An 18821-nucleotide genomic window follows, 5' to 3' on the forward strand; every position below is an offset into this window, starting at 1 on the left:
TTATTGTAAATTTGTCAAGATAGTTAAAAATTACACTACTCCTACCATAAAAACCTCTATTTTTTTAGCATTTATTTTTTTCACCAGTGTGCTTCAAAAAACGTGTCTCCTCCTCACTCAATTTTAGTAGCAAACATTACTGTTGGTACATCAAAGTTTAAACATTAAATCTATGACAAACCATATACCGGGCAAATGGATGTATATATTTTGATTATGAAATAAACAACGAAAAACAAAAAAAAAAATATGCTGGACAATTTCAATATAAAAGTTAAACCAATAATAATCACTAAACTCCAATAATAAGAGTGAGAAGTGAGATCAAGAAGTTGAACCAATAATAAATAAATTCAAAGAAAATTCTCTTACCTTCAATTGTTTATTGTTAATTAAAAGCAGAGTTAAACGCATAACACATATTTCCTCCGGACATAAATATAAGCAAAAAAACCGTTTACGCGGTGTTTAAAAATTTTAGTTAAGTGTAGTTAATTTTCTTGATTTAATGCAAAACATGAATTAAGTTTACTATATTACCCCTTTTGAAAAGTGTCAAAGTGAAATAAATGTCTAAAAAAATAGTATTAAAATTTGGTTGTGATAATCAACTAATATTGCTGATACAAAATAGAGTGAAAAAAAGAAAATTATATAATACTTACAGTACACCATAATATCATGCGTCTCATTCAATATATTTCATGCAATCCATAAAAAATATGTTGCATTGGTGAGAGACCTATTAAGGTCTCCCACCCTAGAATCCGCCGCGGAATAGAGATGTTAGTTCAGGCAAGTACACTTCACCCATCTCTCTATACTCAATCCAACATTTACATCCACTAATCTAAATAGTTGTTGGAACCACTAATCTAACCATAATCCACTTATATCTAATTAAATCACTCGATAATATCACATCACTTCCTTATATTATATCATTCTAATTTCTATGTACTCTTCATATACCAATAACATTTATATAAATGACTTTTCAAGTTTTTTTTTTTTTTTTTTTGTAAATAACCTTCTTCACATTGTCTACTAAAATTTGATTAAGATTTTAGATGGACTTAATCGTTTATTGGGTAAGGGTCTAGTTTTTCTTAATTACTAGAACAAAAGAATTTGAGTTTCTATGATTTGACATATATGTCTTCGATTCTTTCGAGTTTATCAATAATTTACTTATTCTTCGTTTACAATATTCATTTAGTTGTAGTATTATTTGTCACCTACACTACATGACATTCTTCGAAAGAAATATTAGCATAGGAGTTCAAAATTATTCCAATATATGATATATCTAGTAGCATTTGTTTTGGGTGCAAAATAGTACTATATTGTAGATTTCTCTATAATAGTAATTGTTCTGGACTCGGCCAAAAACTGGCCCAATCACTTCCTGCCCGACATTTGGGGCACAACCCAATAAGGAGAGGTTTCCCCGACACGTCAGCCAATGACGTGTCCTCCCCGACATAACGGATAAGCAGCACGTTAAACACGTGCTCATCTATCCACGCGTGTTGATCCGTTCAACCACGCCTTCGTCAAGGAGCCTATCCATTACCCGCGAATAGCGTAACGGCTCCAATCAAGATAGAGGCGAATAACCGCCTCCCCTACGATACAAGGACTATCTTGACAGTTGAGTCTATTGGGCCGGTTATTCCAGCCCAATAGACCAACCTTTGGCCCAGCGCTGGGGGCAACTATATAAGCTCTCCTAGACAGGAGAGCCAGGTATTCTAAACCATTCTACTTTCTACTTTCTCTCTCTTCTCTCTTGTATCTCTCTCATTCTCTTGCTGACTTAAGCATCGGAGTGCCTGCAGGTACAAACCCCCCCTCCGGTGGACGATTTGCTCAACGGACCAGCCATCAACCTTTTCTGATCATCAGGTTAGATCAGTAATATATATTTTGAACCCCATATTGTAGATTTCTGAAAGTTCAACCTTTGTTGAAGACTTTGAAGCCAATAAGCCATCATCCAGACTAGACATTGGCAGCAATATTGCATCTCTGGAACTTTGTATAGATGATGCTCAGTACAAAGCCATGCATAAATGAAGGCAAGTAGGCAACAGTGTAGCAGATGTAGGGTCCGTTTGACCCAGCTTTTTTTAAACTTATTCAAATATTTTATGTAATATAAATTAAGTTTTATATTATTTTATAAATTCACATTAGTAAAAATTGTAATTTTATAAGCTATTTTATCATACTACCTTGACAAACTTATAATAATATATAAAAATTGCATAAGTTGTTTCCATAAACTTCAAATAAGAGAAAAACAAATCAGGCCAAAAGATACCGTAATTTCTAAAGGTTCAATTTTTCTGCTATGCACTTGTTTCATAACTTCATTTTAAGTTTAACAATTGGGTGTTTCAATGTGTAAGATACTTGGTAAATTATCTATGAATACATCTAGCGCATTTGTGATTGCCTTCTTTGAAAATGATACTAATGATCATTGAATTCTTGCTTTATCTATCTCATCTTTTTATCTAAAATCAAATAATCCTGGGTTGAGACTAAGTCTCATTGGGTTCCTACTACCTATCTATTGTAGTCTCTACACTGGGGCATCATACTTAAAGAGTTGATCGGTCATAAATAGTTATACAAGATTGCATAAAGTAAAGGTGTAACACACAAATTCTAAACTCTTGTTCGTTTTAACATGCCTAAGACTCTCCAAGATGAGCGGTGTAGCACCCTTAACCCGGAAAATATTTATTAGTAGATACAACGGAAAACAGTTGAATTTCGTTGAAAATTAAAATATGAATTTCAAAATTCATTTTTAATTGTCTTTTTAGAATAGTGACACCAAATTACATACGGTATTTTTGCACTTTATATTCCTATTATACCCTTATTTTAATCCTCCAATAAATTATTATTTTTTTCACACACTTTCTCTTTCCAAATTTAATATATTATCTACAAAAAAAATTAATATGTTATGTACCAAAAATTTAAAAAAAAACTTTAGTTTTTTAAATATATAGCAATAATTAGTTTTATTGAAAAATACAAGAGTAATTGACAAATCATATCCTTAAAATACCAAAAGAACATTTAAATAAGAACGCTAAATCTGACGTAAAAAAACATTTAAAAAGGAACGGATGGAGTAGTAAAATTGATTACTACGGCACTACCACCTGACCCAAAGAAAAATTGATTACTACCAAATTTACTAATTTATCCTTATCGATTTTAATAATATTTCATATTTTATATCCTTTGTTGTAATTATACAAACAAACAAAAAATACAGAAAAAAAAATATAGAAAGAATACTATAAATACAACAAAGAGATTATATATTAATCTATGCATAAAAATCAAAACAGAAATAATAAAAAGATTATAAAAAGTTTAGTCGATAAAAAAATTATAAGGGTATTGATTCCCTTAAACATGTGATTAAGAGTTCGATTTGTCACACATGTATATAATTTAGTTGGAAATATTGAAATTAGAGAACTCACCTTATATACCTCACATATTTTCGAAGAAAAATTAATCATGACTAATAGGGTTGGAAAAAATGATTTTCCATTCACTATGGATGATCTTTTTTGTTTTTTTTTATTTTTTTTATTTTTACCACCAGTTTAATATTGTTTGGAGTTTAATCTGGTTCGGAGGTCAATTCTGACATCAAGTAGTTTCAGCCCTCTCCCAATTACAATTGCGGGGATCGAACCGCGTCATCCCTACCAAGTTCAGCGTCAATCATCTTAAACCAATTGACGATTGGTCACCATAGATGATTTGTTGACGACATATACGAATTTTGCCGCTTGCTCACATTAAAGTAGTTCCCTCAAAATGCTCGCAGAGTAGCGTCACTGCGTCAGTGATAGTGAGTGTTCCCAATTTTCCATTCACCATCATTTCCCAACCCATTTCATTCCATTCACCAAATTCCCAAAAACCCTAACCCTAAAACCCCTTTCAATATGGACTTCAATCACTACCTCTCCGAGCTTTCCACTTCCATCCAATCAATTCCTTCCTCCGACGACTTCCGTTTCAACTACAACATCCCCGAATTCCGTCGCCTCATCGACGAACTCACCAGAAAATCCCAATCAATGTTGAACAAAATCGGTTCCTCCGATCACATTTGGGGTCCAGGTTCATCTTTCCCTGCTGACATCGACGATGCTTATGAATGGATTGTTAATGCAAACGACGACGTTTTGGAACTTGTTAATGAGGTTGTGGATGAGTTTCATAAGGTTTTGAAGGAGCAAGATATGGAAGAAGGGGAAGATGGGTTTTTTAAGATTAAGAAGGGGAAGAAAGGGATTGGTTATTTTGGTGATGATGGGAATGAAATGAAACCGAAAGTTTCGTTTCATGTTCATACTCTTAGGAAGCCTCAGTATCATTATAATCTTGCTGTTGATAATTCGAATCAGCCTTTTGAACATGTCTGGTTGGAGAAAAGTGAAGATGGTGAAAGGTTTATACATCCACTGGTTGGTTCACTGTACTCAATTTCTTCATAACAATTTTTTTTTTTTTTTTTTTATGCTTTGCATGGGTATGCTTATTTGCTATTGTAATTAAAATTTCTCCTCATATGTTAGTTAGGGTAAAAAGAATGATTTTTGTTGTTAAGACCTAGCTCAACTGATATTGTTAACATTGTTAGACTGTACATCTTTACCCGGAACCTCGCAGTTGTGTGTGTGAGTTTCAGTTGGTGATTTTTGTTGGTTCGTCTATCTATAGACCCACAAAAATAAAAAGAATAAATTTTTAGAGATGGGCAGGTTTTTTTATATTTAATATTCATATATTACTATGAAGCTGTTTCATTGTTTTGGCAAATAAATGGTTAATGAGCTTCATTGAAGTTCAAATTGATTGGCAGTACTCGAGTTTGAACATTGGTTGTGAGTTGTGACCATCATTGGCCAGTCTTTATTTACCTCTCGTCCTGCCGGATTACTTGGGCTCCTTCCTCTGTAGGGTAACCAGAGGGTATAGACAAAAACATGCTTACAATTTGCCAATTTCTTATTGGTATCTCTGAGTATATATTTTTTTCTTCTGTGGAGTGGTATTCAAATTGTTTCTCTTCAAATGACATGTTAGAATTTTGCCACGCCATTTGACAGCACTGTTTATATGTTGAGCTGACATTGTTGGAAGTAGTAACTTAGGGTCTGTTTATTTCAGTGAGAGGATGGATTTTAATTGAAAGAATGTGTAAAATTACATTTTTAATATTTAACATGACATTAAATGAATGGGCATTCAAGTCCAAATGTGAAAGAAATATTCTGTCCCCTCCAAATCCGTCCAATTTGGAGTGGAGCTTTTGCTTCAGAAGGAGTTTGCTCCCCTCCATTCCCCTCGAACTAAACACATCCTTAGGATATTTTCCTTTGGCGCCCTTTCATCGTTGTAAATTGTAATATTGAATATGTCTAGTGTTGTCCCTGTCGAATTAAAAAGTCTTAATTAAATTGTCTTTATAATCAATAAATTACTAGGTGTTTTCAAAAGATTTATTTCTTGGTACTACATTTTTTTTTTGTGTGGTTGGAACTTGTTTTGCATGCAATTCTACACCTCTAATACGTGTGCTGAGAAATATCTTTATTACTTGTATTGCTCTTATTTTATTGTGCTATAATTGATTTATATTTCAGGAGAAACTCTCTGTTTTAGATTTTGTTGATAAAGATATTGAGAATCTTGTACCACTGAAGCCTCCCCCAATGGAATGCACACCTTTCAAGCTTGTGGAAGAAGTCAATGGATTGAAGGAGTTGGCTGCTAAGCTGAGTTCCGTTAATGAATTTGCGGTATAAAATGAATGATATCCACTATCTTTTTACCAAAAAGTTTTCTTCATGACTTTTAGTTATCCTTCATTACTTGTTAGTTGTTATACCTCTGAGATCTTTGTACTTTACTTTTAGAGATTGTTATCCTTTTTGGCTCTGATTTCTTCAACTGTGATGGTTCATGACATGAAAATAAATTTCCCACATCTAGTTAACCGATTGTTCTTAAGCAGCGCTCATCCTGGTACATTTTTTTCAGTATTCAGACATCTATTTGGTGTTTTTTCATAATGAAGAAACTAAATCCAATGAATAGAAAATAAATCCAATGAATAGACTTAGAATTTCAATTCTGTTACGTATTGAACAGTTCTTGACAGGTGACAACAAACTTATAGAATAGAAACTTCATGTTTTAGAGATGTAATGTAAATTGGATATTAAGCTGTGCTTTCATTCCTTGCGCTGTAACCCTCCATATATTTTGATTAATTGTTTACATTGTGCATCTTCCCTTAATTTTTATGGAGATATTCTTGTTTACAATGTACGAAGTTGATTAAGGATAATTTTCAAAATAAACTTTTATTCTTTATAAATGTTTGATATCCTGTTCAGAAGTAGTCATTGTTTTAATTTACATATGTTACTTGTATTAAGCTGTTAATTTCATTTGAAAGGTGTCCATATCTATATTCTGCAAATCATAAGCGCTAGCCTTTCGAGCTTATTGGCATGTTCATAAATAAAAAATGTTATTTTACTTTTCTTCTAATTGAATTTATGTTTCTCTTGTTGCGATCTCATAATCTAAGTTGGTTATACTTTTTTTTCCACTGATTGCGGGTTTTTTAATATAAGAAGGCCAATTGCATCTACGAGTCCTTTAAGTTTCGCGATTGTAACGGTTATTTCCTTTAAGTTTTTTAGATAACAAATAGGTCCTTTTAAGTTTTTTAGCTAACAAATCGGTCCTTTAAGTTTCTAATTTGTTGCAATGTTACCCTTCTTCCAGTTATCCTCCCTTTCAGTTGGGTCTCAATTGTCTGGGCTTCATGGTTCAGATCAGATTGGGCCTCAAATTCATCATGGTTAACATCAAAATTAACGATCACGTCAGTGTTTTTGTAAACGTAGAATAACTGGAAGGGTAACAGTGTAACAAGTTAGAAACTTAAAGGACCTATTTGTTACTTGAAAAAACTTAAAGGACCTAATTGTTACAAATGTGAAACTTAAAGGACCCCTGAATGCATTTGGCCTATAAAAAATTGTGATCTTGTTTTGTGCTGTGGAATTCTTTTATTTATTTATTGACCTCTGTGTACTGATTGCTTTTGATGTGTTTATTCAATATTGGATTTATATTCTATATTCTCCCATCCCTTTCTTTAACTGTATTCTTTTGACATTTATATCTTAACATTGAAAATTTAGGTGGATTTGGAACATAATCAATATCGGTCTTTTCAAGGTTTGACTTGCTTGATACAAATATCAACCCGGACTGAAGATTTTATTGTCGATACTCTGAAGCTCCGTGATCATGTTGGGACACACCTGAGGGAAGTTTTCAAGGACCCTACCAAGAAAAAGGTTTGATTCCCACAATTGATGTTTCTTTTATTCAATAGACTTGGTTGTTTCCGTTGACTGATTCATGATTAGTTAGGTCTTGCATGGAGCAGATCGAGACATTGTGTGGCTACAACGGGATTTTGGCATTTATGTCTGTAATATGTTTGACACTGGGCAGGTTTGTGTTTTGAAAACTCAGAATGTCAATTTTGAAAGTAGTTCCCTTATCAATCATCAAAGAAAGAAAATTTAATAATGATTTTCATAATTGTTATCAGTGTACTACTGAAAATAGTTTCTTTGAACAGTTTCTATACCTCTGAATGCAGAGGGCTTGCAAAATGATTTTGTAGAACTAATTTCTGTATCACTCGATATATTTGGCCTGTAAATTATTCATCATGAATGAACTATCCCAAAATATTAACCAATTCTTTGAGATCATACTATTGGTTTAATATCCAACATTTATCAAATGTCATCACAATTTCTTTCTTAAAACAATTCTGAGAAGAAACAGGCTTCAGAAAATAATTTCTTCCTTAGAGTAATTAGATATGGTTGTTTTGTTGGTGCTTTGAAGACAATGCTGGAAACTAGCTCCATAACAAGATTTATGTCAATTTTGCATGCTTATCTGGCCTAATTGTTGTATGAGCTTCTGTATGTGAATTCTACAATTTACTTTTGAAATGGCTGTTTGATCTGTAAAATGTTTTGAAATATGTTTCCAGGATGTTGTTTTACCCCTGTGCGACCCTCTTATTTTACAAGATTTAATAAGAAATTGCTATTCATTTTGGAATAAAATGGAAAGTATCTCAGTTTTCATACATTCATAATGTGTTGATCTGATCTGACCTGCATTATTAAGAAATGGTGAAACAAGCTTTATTGTTCCGTTCCTTTTGATTATCTTTGTCATACTCAATGTTCCATGATTGTATGTTAGGAATTCATGCTATATTCTTCTCTTCTTTTTATCACATATGACTAATATGTATTTTGATTGCGTTGCTCAGGCTTCAAGGGTGTTAAAAATGGAGAGATATAGTTTGCAACATCTTTTACAACACTTTTGTGGGGTTACAGCAAACAAAGAGTATGCAGTTTTTTTTTTTTTTCACTTACCCCCTTTTGTCTTCCAGTATATTAAGAAGATTTTTCATTTCTATGTCATGACAATGATTTTTCATTTCTATGTCATGACAATTGCTTTTGTTCTTACTTATATTCTTGAAGGTTTACAAGTCAACTCCTTGCAGGTACCAGAATGCAGACTGGAGAGCGCGCCCTCTTCCTGATGTGATGATAAAGTGCGTCAAAGCTTGCCTTGCTACAATTGATCTGTTCTCAATTCTTCTTTTCTGCTCGTATTCTATTCATTCCCCAGTGCTGGATTTATGTTAATAATTCTTACAAGAGATGGAAAACCAGATAGAACCCAAAAGTTTAGAGTCGTGTCATTGAAATTGGAACAGAAAATGGGGATGAATTTTCCCCAAAGGATCCTTCCTTTCACTTTACAGACGATCAAATGTACTGAATGGACCCCCCTAATCTGATTTCCCTTAACCAATCCCCGTCCTCGTCCCTTCTAACTAATTAATCTACTAATAGACTAACAAATAGAAACTGCTATCGTTATTCTATCTAATGATACATTCTAATACTTTGTATGCACATTCTAGTATGCAATCCATGTTTCTGGAGACCGGTTATATCAGTTACCCTGTTCCTTTTACTCAGGTGGAGCTTCAGTTTACTTAAGACTAACAATTTGGCACGCATGTTAAGTAGAACTTGCCTTGAGCTGACTGTAGGTGTCATTCATTCGGGGGTTCATTTTCTAAAACGTTATGATTATAAGTGTCATAGTATGTGATTCATTTTCTACGTAGTTACTCTTACTATCTATTGTGCTGCTTACTAACTATGAAGGCATCATAATCATAACGGATTTGGTATTAAAATAATGGTGCGTGAGAAAGGAATATTAGAACCATGTAAAGTCATTTGTATGTATGTAAATTAGGCGTAACCGCGTAAGTATTCATTGGTAGCTTGGTTATTTTTTTAGGGTTTTGTTGCAATTTAAGATTTCTATTAAATGAGTTTGTACTTTGTATTTGAAATTGTGATGACTTGGATGTCTGGTTGGGTTTTTCTTAGTGTTAGTATGGTTCGCTGTTATAAGTTGCTATCTACTTAGATTCTTTGCCCATATTTTGAAAGTGAGATTAGTAATTAGTTGTCTCCGACCATTCTCCTTTATCTTTAGTTTTTCCTCTTTAATCTTTCTCCTTATTTTTTATTTCCCCCTCTTGTTTCTGCTTGACCCGCAACATATCTTTGACGGGTTATTTGCAGAACTATACTTACAGCATGGGCAAAACTAATGTGTCACAAGCATTTCTGATTTCTACTTTTATGACAAATATAATTCTGTATTTCCTCTTTCCCAGAAAATCATCGATGCATATGACATAATATATAAACATCACTTTTTCATGGTTTTGATTTATTGTTTACTTCTGATTATAAGTTTAAGGTCTTATGTGATATTGATTTATACTGTCCTGGTGATTTTAATTACTACAATCTAACAAACTTCTGTTCTGATGATAGATATGGAAGAGAAGATACCCACTATCTGCTTTATATATATGATTTAATGAGAATCAAGCTATTTGAACTGTCTAAGGAGTCTGAAAGTCCCGATGATCCTCTGTTGGACGTAAGTTGAAATCAAACTAGCTAAATGAGCAAGTAATGTATCAATTATTTCCTTAGGTCATTGGATCTTCCTTTGTTCCCATGGACTGTCTAGAACTGTTTTAACGATTAACCTTTTGGCAAACATACCATGATTGATCAAAGTTCGTTTGACATTTCCTTACCAATCAAATTTTTTAAGGGTTAATAGGTCGTTACCCCCTAGTAATGTTAGCGAGTTTTGTTTTCCCCCTGTAATTTTTTTTTAAATCCCCCCTTGTAATGTTTAGATTCCCTTGTTTTAGACCTAATGGTACAACATGGCATCTGACTGTATCTAAAACATGACTTGGCAAGGACATATGTAATTTATTGATTTTTAAATGCCATGTCATTAAACAGTGTAAATTTTAAATTTTGTTTTTTAAAAAAATTGAAAATGAAAGAAGGGTTAAAACCCAGGACCCGTGTTTGTTGTTTTTGTTTCTCTCTTCCTTAATTGTCTTGTTCCTCTCTTCTTCCATCGTTTTCCTTCGCCTTCCCTGTGAACATCATCTTCTTCATTACTCATAACAGATGTAAGTGCTTTAGGGATTAGGGTTTGAAAAATGGGTGGAATTGGAAACTCAAGTGGATTGAATTTATCTAGATGTGGATGTGATCAAGCAATGAAGATGTGGGTTGCAAATACAATCGAAAACCGAAGAGAAAATTTTGGATGTCGAAATTCTGGGGTAAGAAATGTCACACCAGATTTCCGTCAGAATTTCTTACCCCAGAATTTCGACATCTCCAGAATTTCCTCTTGGGGTTTTCGATTGTATTTGCAACCCACATCTTCATTGCTTGATCACATCCACATATGGGTAAATTCAATTCACTTGAGTTTCCAATTGATGATGTTTTGCTTCCACCCATTTTTCAAACCCTAATCCCTAAAACACTTAAATCTGTTATGAATAATGAGGATGATGTTCACATTTCACAGGGAAGGCGAAGGAAAATGATGGAAGAAGAGAGGAACAAGACAACTATGGAAGAAGAGGGGAACAAGAATAAACACGGGTCCTGGGTTTTAACCCTTTCAATTTTTCAAAAAAAAAAATTTTAAAAAAAATTTACACCGTTTAACGACGTGGCATTTAAAAATAAATTACACGTGGCCATGTCATGTTTTAATACAGTCAGATGCCATGTTGTACCATCAGTGTCTAAAATGAGGGGATCTAAACATTACAAGAGGGGAGTTAAATTTTTTTTACAGGGGGTACAACAAATACAACGGGAAAAGACCTATTAAACCATTTTTTTTAATTATGTTGAATCAAATAGCAGGCAATAACTGAGTGGTTGGCTTGGCGAATTCTTTTTAACAGCCTTTTTATTTGAATTTCCTGTCACACACAGGTTTACAAGCGAAGTTATAATGTTTGCATGCAGCTGTACGAGAAAGAGCTTTTGACTGACAACTCCTACCTTAATTTAAAGGGGTTGGTTGCCTTTTTCAATTGTCAAACTTTCATTACTTTAACATTCTATTTAAGTAGCAACCTTTTCCAACTGCTTGTATTTTCTTGTTATTTCTACTCTTCTATGTAGAGTGTTTGCGCGTGTTTTGATTTTTGAAGTTCATGCTTTGCTTTGGTTTGATTTTAATACCCGCCAAGAGATGTAAACATAAAACCAATTACCACTTTATATGCAGGTTGCGAAGGGCTGGTTTTAATGGTCAGCAGCTTGCCGTTGTTTCAGTAAGTTTGCATCTACTTTTGATTACTTCCATGAGCAACGGAAGTGTTTCTGATTTTTTTGCACCGTTCCTGCTGTGCATGAGTAGCCCGCAGATATATAGTTTGGTACAAGATTTTTAATTATGTTAATCCTGACATCATTATTAGAATACCATACCATACTGATATGGAGATACAGAATAATATATAACTATTTCCTCCATTTTGATGTACAGGTATTGGTATTGGTACGATACCGGTATGTCCAACATTTTGAATTATGCTGGTTCATCTCTATTTTACTTCAACCACATACTATTCCCTAGCCAAAACCTACACCGTTACCACAATTTTGTCAATGCTCAACATGTTGTTACTGCCTTTTTTACATTTACAGTAGTATCTTCTATAATACAGTACTGCATCATATTTTCACTATGCTATTATCTTTATGACTTTATAATACTAGACTTTGAATACTATCTTTCGTAAATATGTCGGTTTCTATCGGCATTCAGAAGCACACAACATAATGCTAATTAATAAAGATGCGTGAACATGAACCAATCATAGCTCGGGATTCAGGAGATATTAATAAAGATAGTCCAACTTAAAACTGATAAGATAATTAGATGCATTACACGATGGGTGTGGTGTATTTGGTTGAGCAGTCCATGTGGGGGAAGACTGCGGTTGGATCCCCTCAAAACACATTCTTAAGCATCTGAGCAAATGTTAGTTTCATAGCCGTCCAAAGGACCTATATTTGTGAGGATACTCCATGGAACTACTGGAGTGCCAAAGTTTCTAATTATGGTGGTTTGCTACCAAAAAGATAAATAATTGCATGCATTGCCACTGCTTTGGGTTTCTGTATGTTCCGTTCCATATCTATGTTATTTCATTTACTCTACTATGCATGTGACTGGCAGGGGCTTTATGAATGGCGTGATGTTCTTGCTCGGGCAGAGGATGAGAGTACTGGGTATATATTGCCAAATAAAGTTATTCTTGAAATTGGTAAATGAAATGCAGTCTTCTGTTTTATATTTTATCTAGAAGGTAGCCCATTTGTATGACATGCACAAACTTAATTTGTGTTTATCCATTTGAAAAGCTAAGCATATGCCCGTCACTGCAAGCAATCTACGGCGATTGATAGCGGAGAGGTCAAGGCTCCCATATGTTGAGCGCAATCATGATATTGTTGTTAACATTGTCAGACATTCTATGCAAAATGCTGAAGCCTTTGAAGAAGCCGCACTTCGTTTGAAAGAAGAACAGGCTGCCTTTGAAGAAGCTGCACTTCGTTTGAAAGAAGAACAGGCAGCGAGTGTAAGTGATATTTAGCAGTTGTCGGTTTGTAGAGTTATTATTGGGCAGGAAATTTCAGTGGCATGTCTAATTGGTACTTTAGAGGGATTTGCGTCGTTATGAATAGCTGTTAACTATTCTATGTTATTATATCCTGGGTGGTTATTGTCAATCCTAATACATAGTTGCGTCCAATTTAACACAATTAATGCTTCTATAACAGTTTTTAGCTCAACCTGCTTTATAGGTAGATATGTTATGATGTTTGTTGATAAATGGTATATATAATCATGATATAGGTGTCAAATGTAGCATCTGTTAAGGATGGAACTGAAGCTCCCCAATCTCATTCCTCAAACTCAAAGGATGAATGTGCAGCAAATGGAAGCATTGGAATTGAAAATGGCACTATTGCCTCTACATTGAAGGTTGTATAATTAATACTTCCACTTGTTTCAATTCTATTCCTACATGGCCACAACAAAATAAAAAATGAAAAGAGAGAAGCTTTTTCAATGTTTTGACCTTGTGACAAGGTGCATCAATCTAATTATAGCTATAATTGGTTGATAGGAAAATGGAGCAAATACTGGTGCTTGCGAAGCAACGCTGCTTGGCAATTCAGTTTCAGAAGAGAATGGTTTTCCTGACAAAAAGGTGAGCTTTGGTCAAATATTTTTAACGATGCCTATCTATTGAGTTCAGGATGTAACTGATTAGTTTTCTTTTTTTTGCTGTCATTTTTATTCTAGCTTGTTTGGTAATAGCTTAGTTTGGAGAAATAATAGTTTTTTTTTTTCTTTCAAAATCTCTCACAAAATTAATAAAGTCTTCTTTCCCTAAAGTAAAATAATTTAAAATTTTACACTGCCTTTGGGTGAGACCATAATGCATATAAATTTGCTGGTTATGTAATCTGAATTATCTATTGAGAAATGCATGATTACACTACCTTGTAAGTCGTAAATCTTTAGATTCCAACCACTATTTGTCGCCTTATATTAAAACTGATTTGCGGGGTTGGTTCTTAGGGCAAGAAAGACATCAAGGTAGAACAGATTGGATCATCAGTCAATCTTCCATGCCATTCAATTTTGGGCAACAATGCGAAGTGTACCATAACAGTAGACTTGGATTCTGACTCCGACGATATGATGTAGAGTAACTGCAACAATCTCCTTAGGGAAATTTATTTTTTGTCCACTTCAGTAAAAGGAAAATGAAGTTGAACACATGCTTGTGTCCTTAGAGTGTGTTTGGATGAGGGATTCTAGAAATTCAAGGGATTTTAAATACTAGGCAATTCAATTGATTCAATTGAATTCCCTTGATTTTCAAATTCTAGTGTTTGGATAAAGTGTTGAAATTCCATCAATTGTAAAATTCTTTGTTTGGATAATGTAATTGAATTTCCTTCATTTAATTTTATTTATTTTAATAAAATAGACCCTAAACCCAAAAATTGGCCGAAAAAATGAAAAAATCGGCGGAAAAACCTAAAATCGGTCAAAAATCATAAATCGGCTGAAAAACCTAAAATCGATCAAAAGCTCTAAAATCGAATATAAACTCTAAAATCGGCTGAAAACCCAAAAAATTAATCGAAAACCCAAAAATCGACCCTAAACCCAAAAAATCGGCCGAAAAAGCCTAAAATCGGCTAAAAACCCAAAAATCGACTATAAACCCTAAAATCAACCGAAAAACCCAAAAATCAACTATAAACCCTAATATCGGCCGAAAAATGGGTTTATAGTCGATTTTAGGTTTTCCGGCCGATTTTGGGGTTTATAGCCGATTTCAGGATTTTGGGTCGATTTTAGGTTTTCGGCCGAGTTTTTTCGGTTTAGGGACGATTTTAGATTCTTCGGCCGATTTTTTGGATGTTGGCCGATTTTGGGTTTTCGGTCGATTTTTTGGGTTTTCGGCCGATTTTAGGGTATATAGTCAATTTTTAGAATTTTGGCCGATTTTAGGTTTTTCTGCCGATTTTTTGGACTGCCGGCCGATTTTAGGGTTTATAGTCGATTTTTTGGATTTCGGCCGATTTTAGGTTTTCGGCCGATTTTTTGGGTTTTCGGTCGATTTTTGGTTTTTCGGCCGATTTTTTGGGTTTTCAGCCGATTTTAGGGTTTATAGTCGATTTTTGGAATTTTTGCCGATTTTAGATTTTTCTGCCGATTCTTCGGGTTGCCAGCCGATTTTAGGTTTCCGTCCGATTTTTGGGTTTTCGGTGATTTTTGATTTTTCGGCCGATTTTTTGGGTTTTCAACCGATTTTAGGGTTTATAGTCGATTTTTGGAATTTTGGCCGATTTTAGGTTTTTCTGCCGATTTTTTGGGTTTTCGGCTGATTTTTGGGCTTTTGGCCGATTTTAGGTTTTTTCTGCCGATTTTTTAGATTTTAGGCCGATTTAGCTTTTATCGTCGATTTTAGGTTTTTCGGCTAATTTTAGGTTTTACGATCAATTAGTAATTTTTAAAAGTTTATAGAGAAGGAGGAATTTCAAATTCTTTGATTTTATGTGTCATTTTGAAATTCTTTAGATTTAACTTTAACAAAATACTTCATAAATTTCCATCATTTTGAAAATTCTTCAAATTTTCATCCAAACAATGGAATTCACCTCAAATCATTTGAATTCCCTCAAAACATTACTTTACCTCAAAAAATTCCCCCATCCAAACACACTCTTAGGGAAATTTATTTTTTGTCCACTTCAGTAAAAGGAAAATGAAGTTGAACACATGCCTGTGTCATTAAGTGTTGAAAGATGCTTTCAGTCAAACGATCATCAGAAGATCATAAGCCGAAAAACATGCAGCTTATCAAAGTTTTGTTTGATTTTGAAGTGACAAAGAAACAAGTTAGTTTTGGAGAAGATAAAGAAAATGCTTCATCTCAAGGTAGTAAGAAGACATGTTCAACCTTAAATGTGGGGGAACAGAAGCATTTCACAAAATAATTGCAGGCATTTGCAGCTTATGGGAATTGAAGTGGAACCTTCTATTAGTAAAATGAAAATATATTAGATTATATGCTATGTAGTATGTACAAATGTATATTAGATTATATACCTTTATTAATGTCCTTTACTCAAAGTTGAACAAAATGAAGATCTCCAGTTCCTTTAGCTCTTGAAATCTTTTGATTATCTTTCTTTTTTATATAATGTCTCTTGTACCCAAATCTTCACTTCAATATTTTTTTTCTTAAAATTTTCTTCAAGGTTCTCTCCTAAGCATGACTTCTGAGCAGTCAGCACTCAGCACAATAGGTGATTTAAGAATATTTTATTTTTTTTCAAAATAAGGACTAAAATTAAAGGGATTAATTTTAATATGAACAATTTTGTAGAAACTAAAATAAAACATCAATGATAAAAGATAAAAAGTTGTAAATTTGTAAGGATTAAAAACAAAAAATTGCATATTTGTAGGGATTAAAAAATATACTGTATTTAAATCTACATATTACTTTTTTATAATTGACATGACAATCGATCAATTAAGTGAATTTATTTTTATGGCTTAAATAACATTTTTTTTTGTCAGGCAACCTAGTGGCTAGAAATTCCACCTTTTTAAGATGGATAAGTGGAGTGTACGAGATTTGAACCCGGCTCCTGCATATAAAATGTTGATGTCCCTATAAACTGAGCTAAGTTTACGGGGATTGGCTTAACGTATTTACTCTCTACAATGTTAGCAAATTTCAGTTTATTCACCTATAATTTTTTTTTAAAAAATAAATTATTTTTTTTTAAAAAAAAATTATTCTCCTCAAATGTTAAAATTCCATCGAATATGTTGGTTTAAGATTTCGTCAGTTTAACCCCACACTAAACATACCACATATGCTAAATCATTTATTTTTAATTTAAGCTGTCTAGTTCATAAATATTTGGTTTAACCTACTTTCTAATTTCTAATATAATATTGTTTCAAAGTTCAAACGTAACTTTTTATTTTAATTTATTTTTTAGTTTATCAAAGTTATTAATATTGTAATTGTTACCTATAAATAGTATGTACCCAAAAAATCAAATAATTAGTTAATTTAAAATATACAAAAAAAGAACTAATTAATATGTATGACTTTCCATGCAAGATAGTTTATGTATATTTAATTATTATTTTTAATGTATATATATCAGAAGCATCTTATAGTTCATGGTTATTTATAAATAATTTGTTATTTTTAATTAAATAAATTTAAATATTAATTAGAGAAATTAAAACAGTAAATTTGTGAATAGTTAGTTATCAGAATAAACAAAAATAAATATGGATTTGATACACATCACTCTAAATGCTGGTGGTTAGAAGTTCAATTTATGAATCTTTGTATGAAAAAAATTTGGTTGAAATGAGATAATTTATCTTGTGTGTCCCATAGGTTTTCCTACAAAGATTAATCATCTCTAATAATGGCACTGAAGACTTCTACAGTTTATGGTAACAAAAAAAAAGTGCGTAAATTTAATAATTTTGATATTAAAAAAGCTAAAATAATTTTCTATATTTTGTTAAACAAAACAGAGTTCAATCCCATAAGTATAGTTTAATTGACAGCTATCAGAGACATTATTAAAGATACCGAAGTTTCAAATCCCAAATTCTCTATTTCTTCACACTAAGTGTGTGTGAGTCTAACTAATAAATTATTTGAACAAAAAAAACTCAAAACTGTTGAAAATAACTGGCAATCACTAAATTAAGGTAACATTTAGCCAAGAGCATCCAAGTTTGAAAATTACATGCATCAAGTTTATGTCCTCATTCACATGAAAATGATTTTTGAGATAAGATGATGAGCCAGTGTTTCCTCTGATGCTGACTATGTGATTTTTGTCTCTTCAAAATATAATACAAAATATAACACAACTTGCGAGAGAAAATGAGAGAGATCCTACTAGTCCCACAATATATTCATGATGGTTTTTCAAATCAGACAATGCACATATCCTCTCTTAAGTGAGAGAGAATTTGTTGTTTGAATTTTGAAGAACATTTGTTAAAAAATATCATTATCTCAAATAAACTTTTAATGCTAAGGAAGTATTAAGTTATCCTAAGCACATAATAATCTATAGTGGTCTGAAGATCATCGCTGAACAACTATAGAAATAAATTTGACATTACATCTTAAACAAAAATTTTAAGGTTTTATATTTCTCTCATTTATAAAATGTTCAATATCGACTTCTCTATCTAATATGAGACACTACGGACTATACACATGCGAAAAGAGGCCACTTGTGACACATGGTTATAGACTATGAAGTGTGAAACAATTTCTGATTTCTTTTAACATTTTCAAATTTTATAAATCTCAATGTGGTTTTCTGTGGTCATGCACATGACATCACACATCCATTTCTCATTTTTGTAGATCACATTATGTACCACAAGCCAATTAGTACATCACAATTTTCACACATCAAATCGATTGATTAATTCACATAAGAAATGTAGATGTTACATGTACTTTATGTTAGCTGTTTGATTTTGAGATAACCAGCAGCTTAGATAGAAGAAGTAAAGCAATTCAATCCTATGTAAAAAATATGCTTTAATGTAAAACGACTTCATTAAAAACAAAAACAAAACAGCACAATCAGAGCAAATTAGAATAAACTATTGGGTTG

General features: G+C 32.8%; 1 protein-coding gene across 1 annotated transcript; it reads left to right on the forward strand.

The window, feature by feature from the left end:
* The first annotated feature begins 3798 nt into the window (after positions 1-3798).
* LOC123889474 (protein RRP6-like 2) lies at positions 3799-14404 on the forward strand. The gene is made up of 14 exons (XM_045938822.1): positions 3799-4514; positions 5697-5852; positions 7272-7430; positions 7507-7590; positions 8435-8514; positions 8678-8728; positions 10041-10149; positions 11535-11617; positions 11833-11878; positions 12790-12877; positions 12975-13192; positions 13471-13599; positions 13745-13828; positions 14203-14404. Exons 1-14 carry the CDS (start codon positions 3990-3992, stop codon positions 14329-14331), a joined length of 1941 nt encoding a protein of 646 aa, XP_045794778.1. The 5' UTR covers positions 3799-3989; the 3' UTR covers positions 14332-14404.
* Positions 14405-18821: the final 4417 nt, after the last annotated feature.

Source organism: Trifolium pratense, linkage group LG6, assembly GCF_020283565.1.
Source record: "Trifolium pratense cultivar HEN17-A07 linkage group LG6, ARS_RC_1.1, whole genome shotgun sequence".
Classification (NCBI taxonomy): domain Eukaryota; kingdom Viridiplantae; phylum Streptophyta; class Magnoliopsida; order Fabales; family Fabaceae; genus Trifolium; species Trifolium pratense.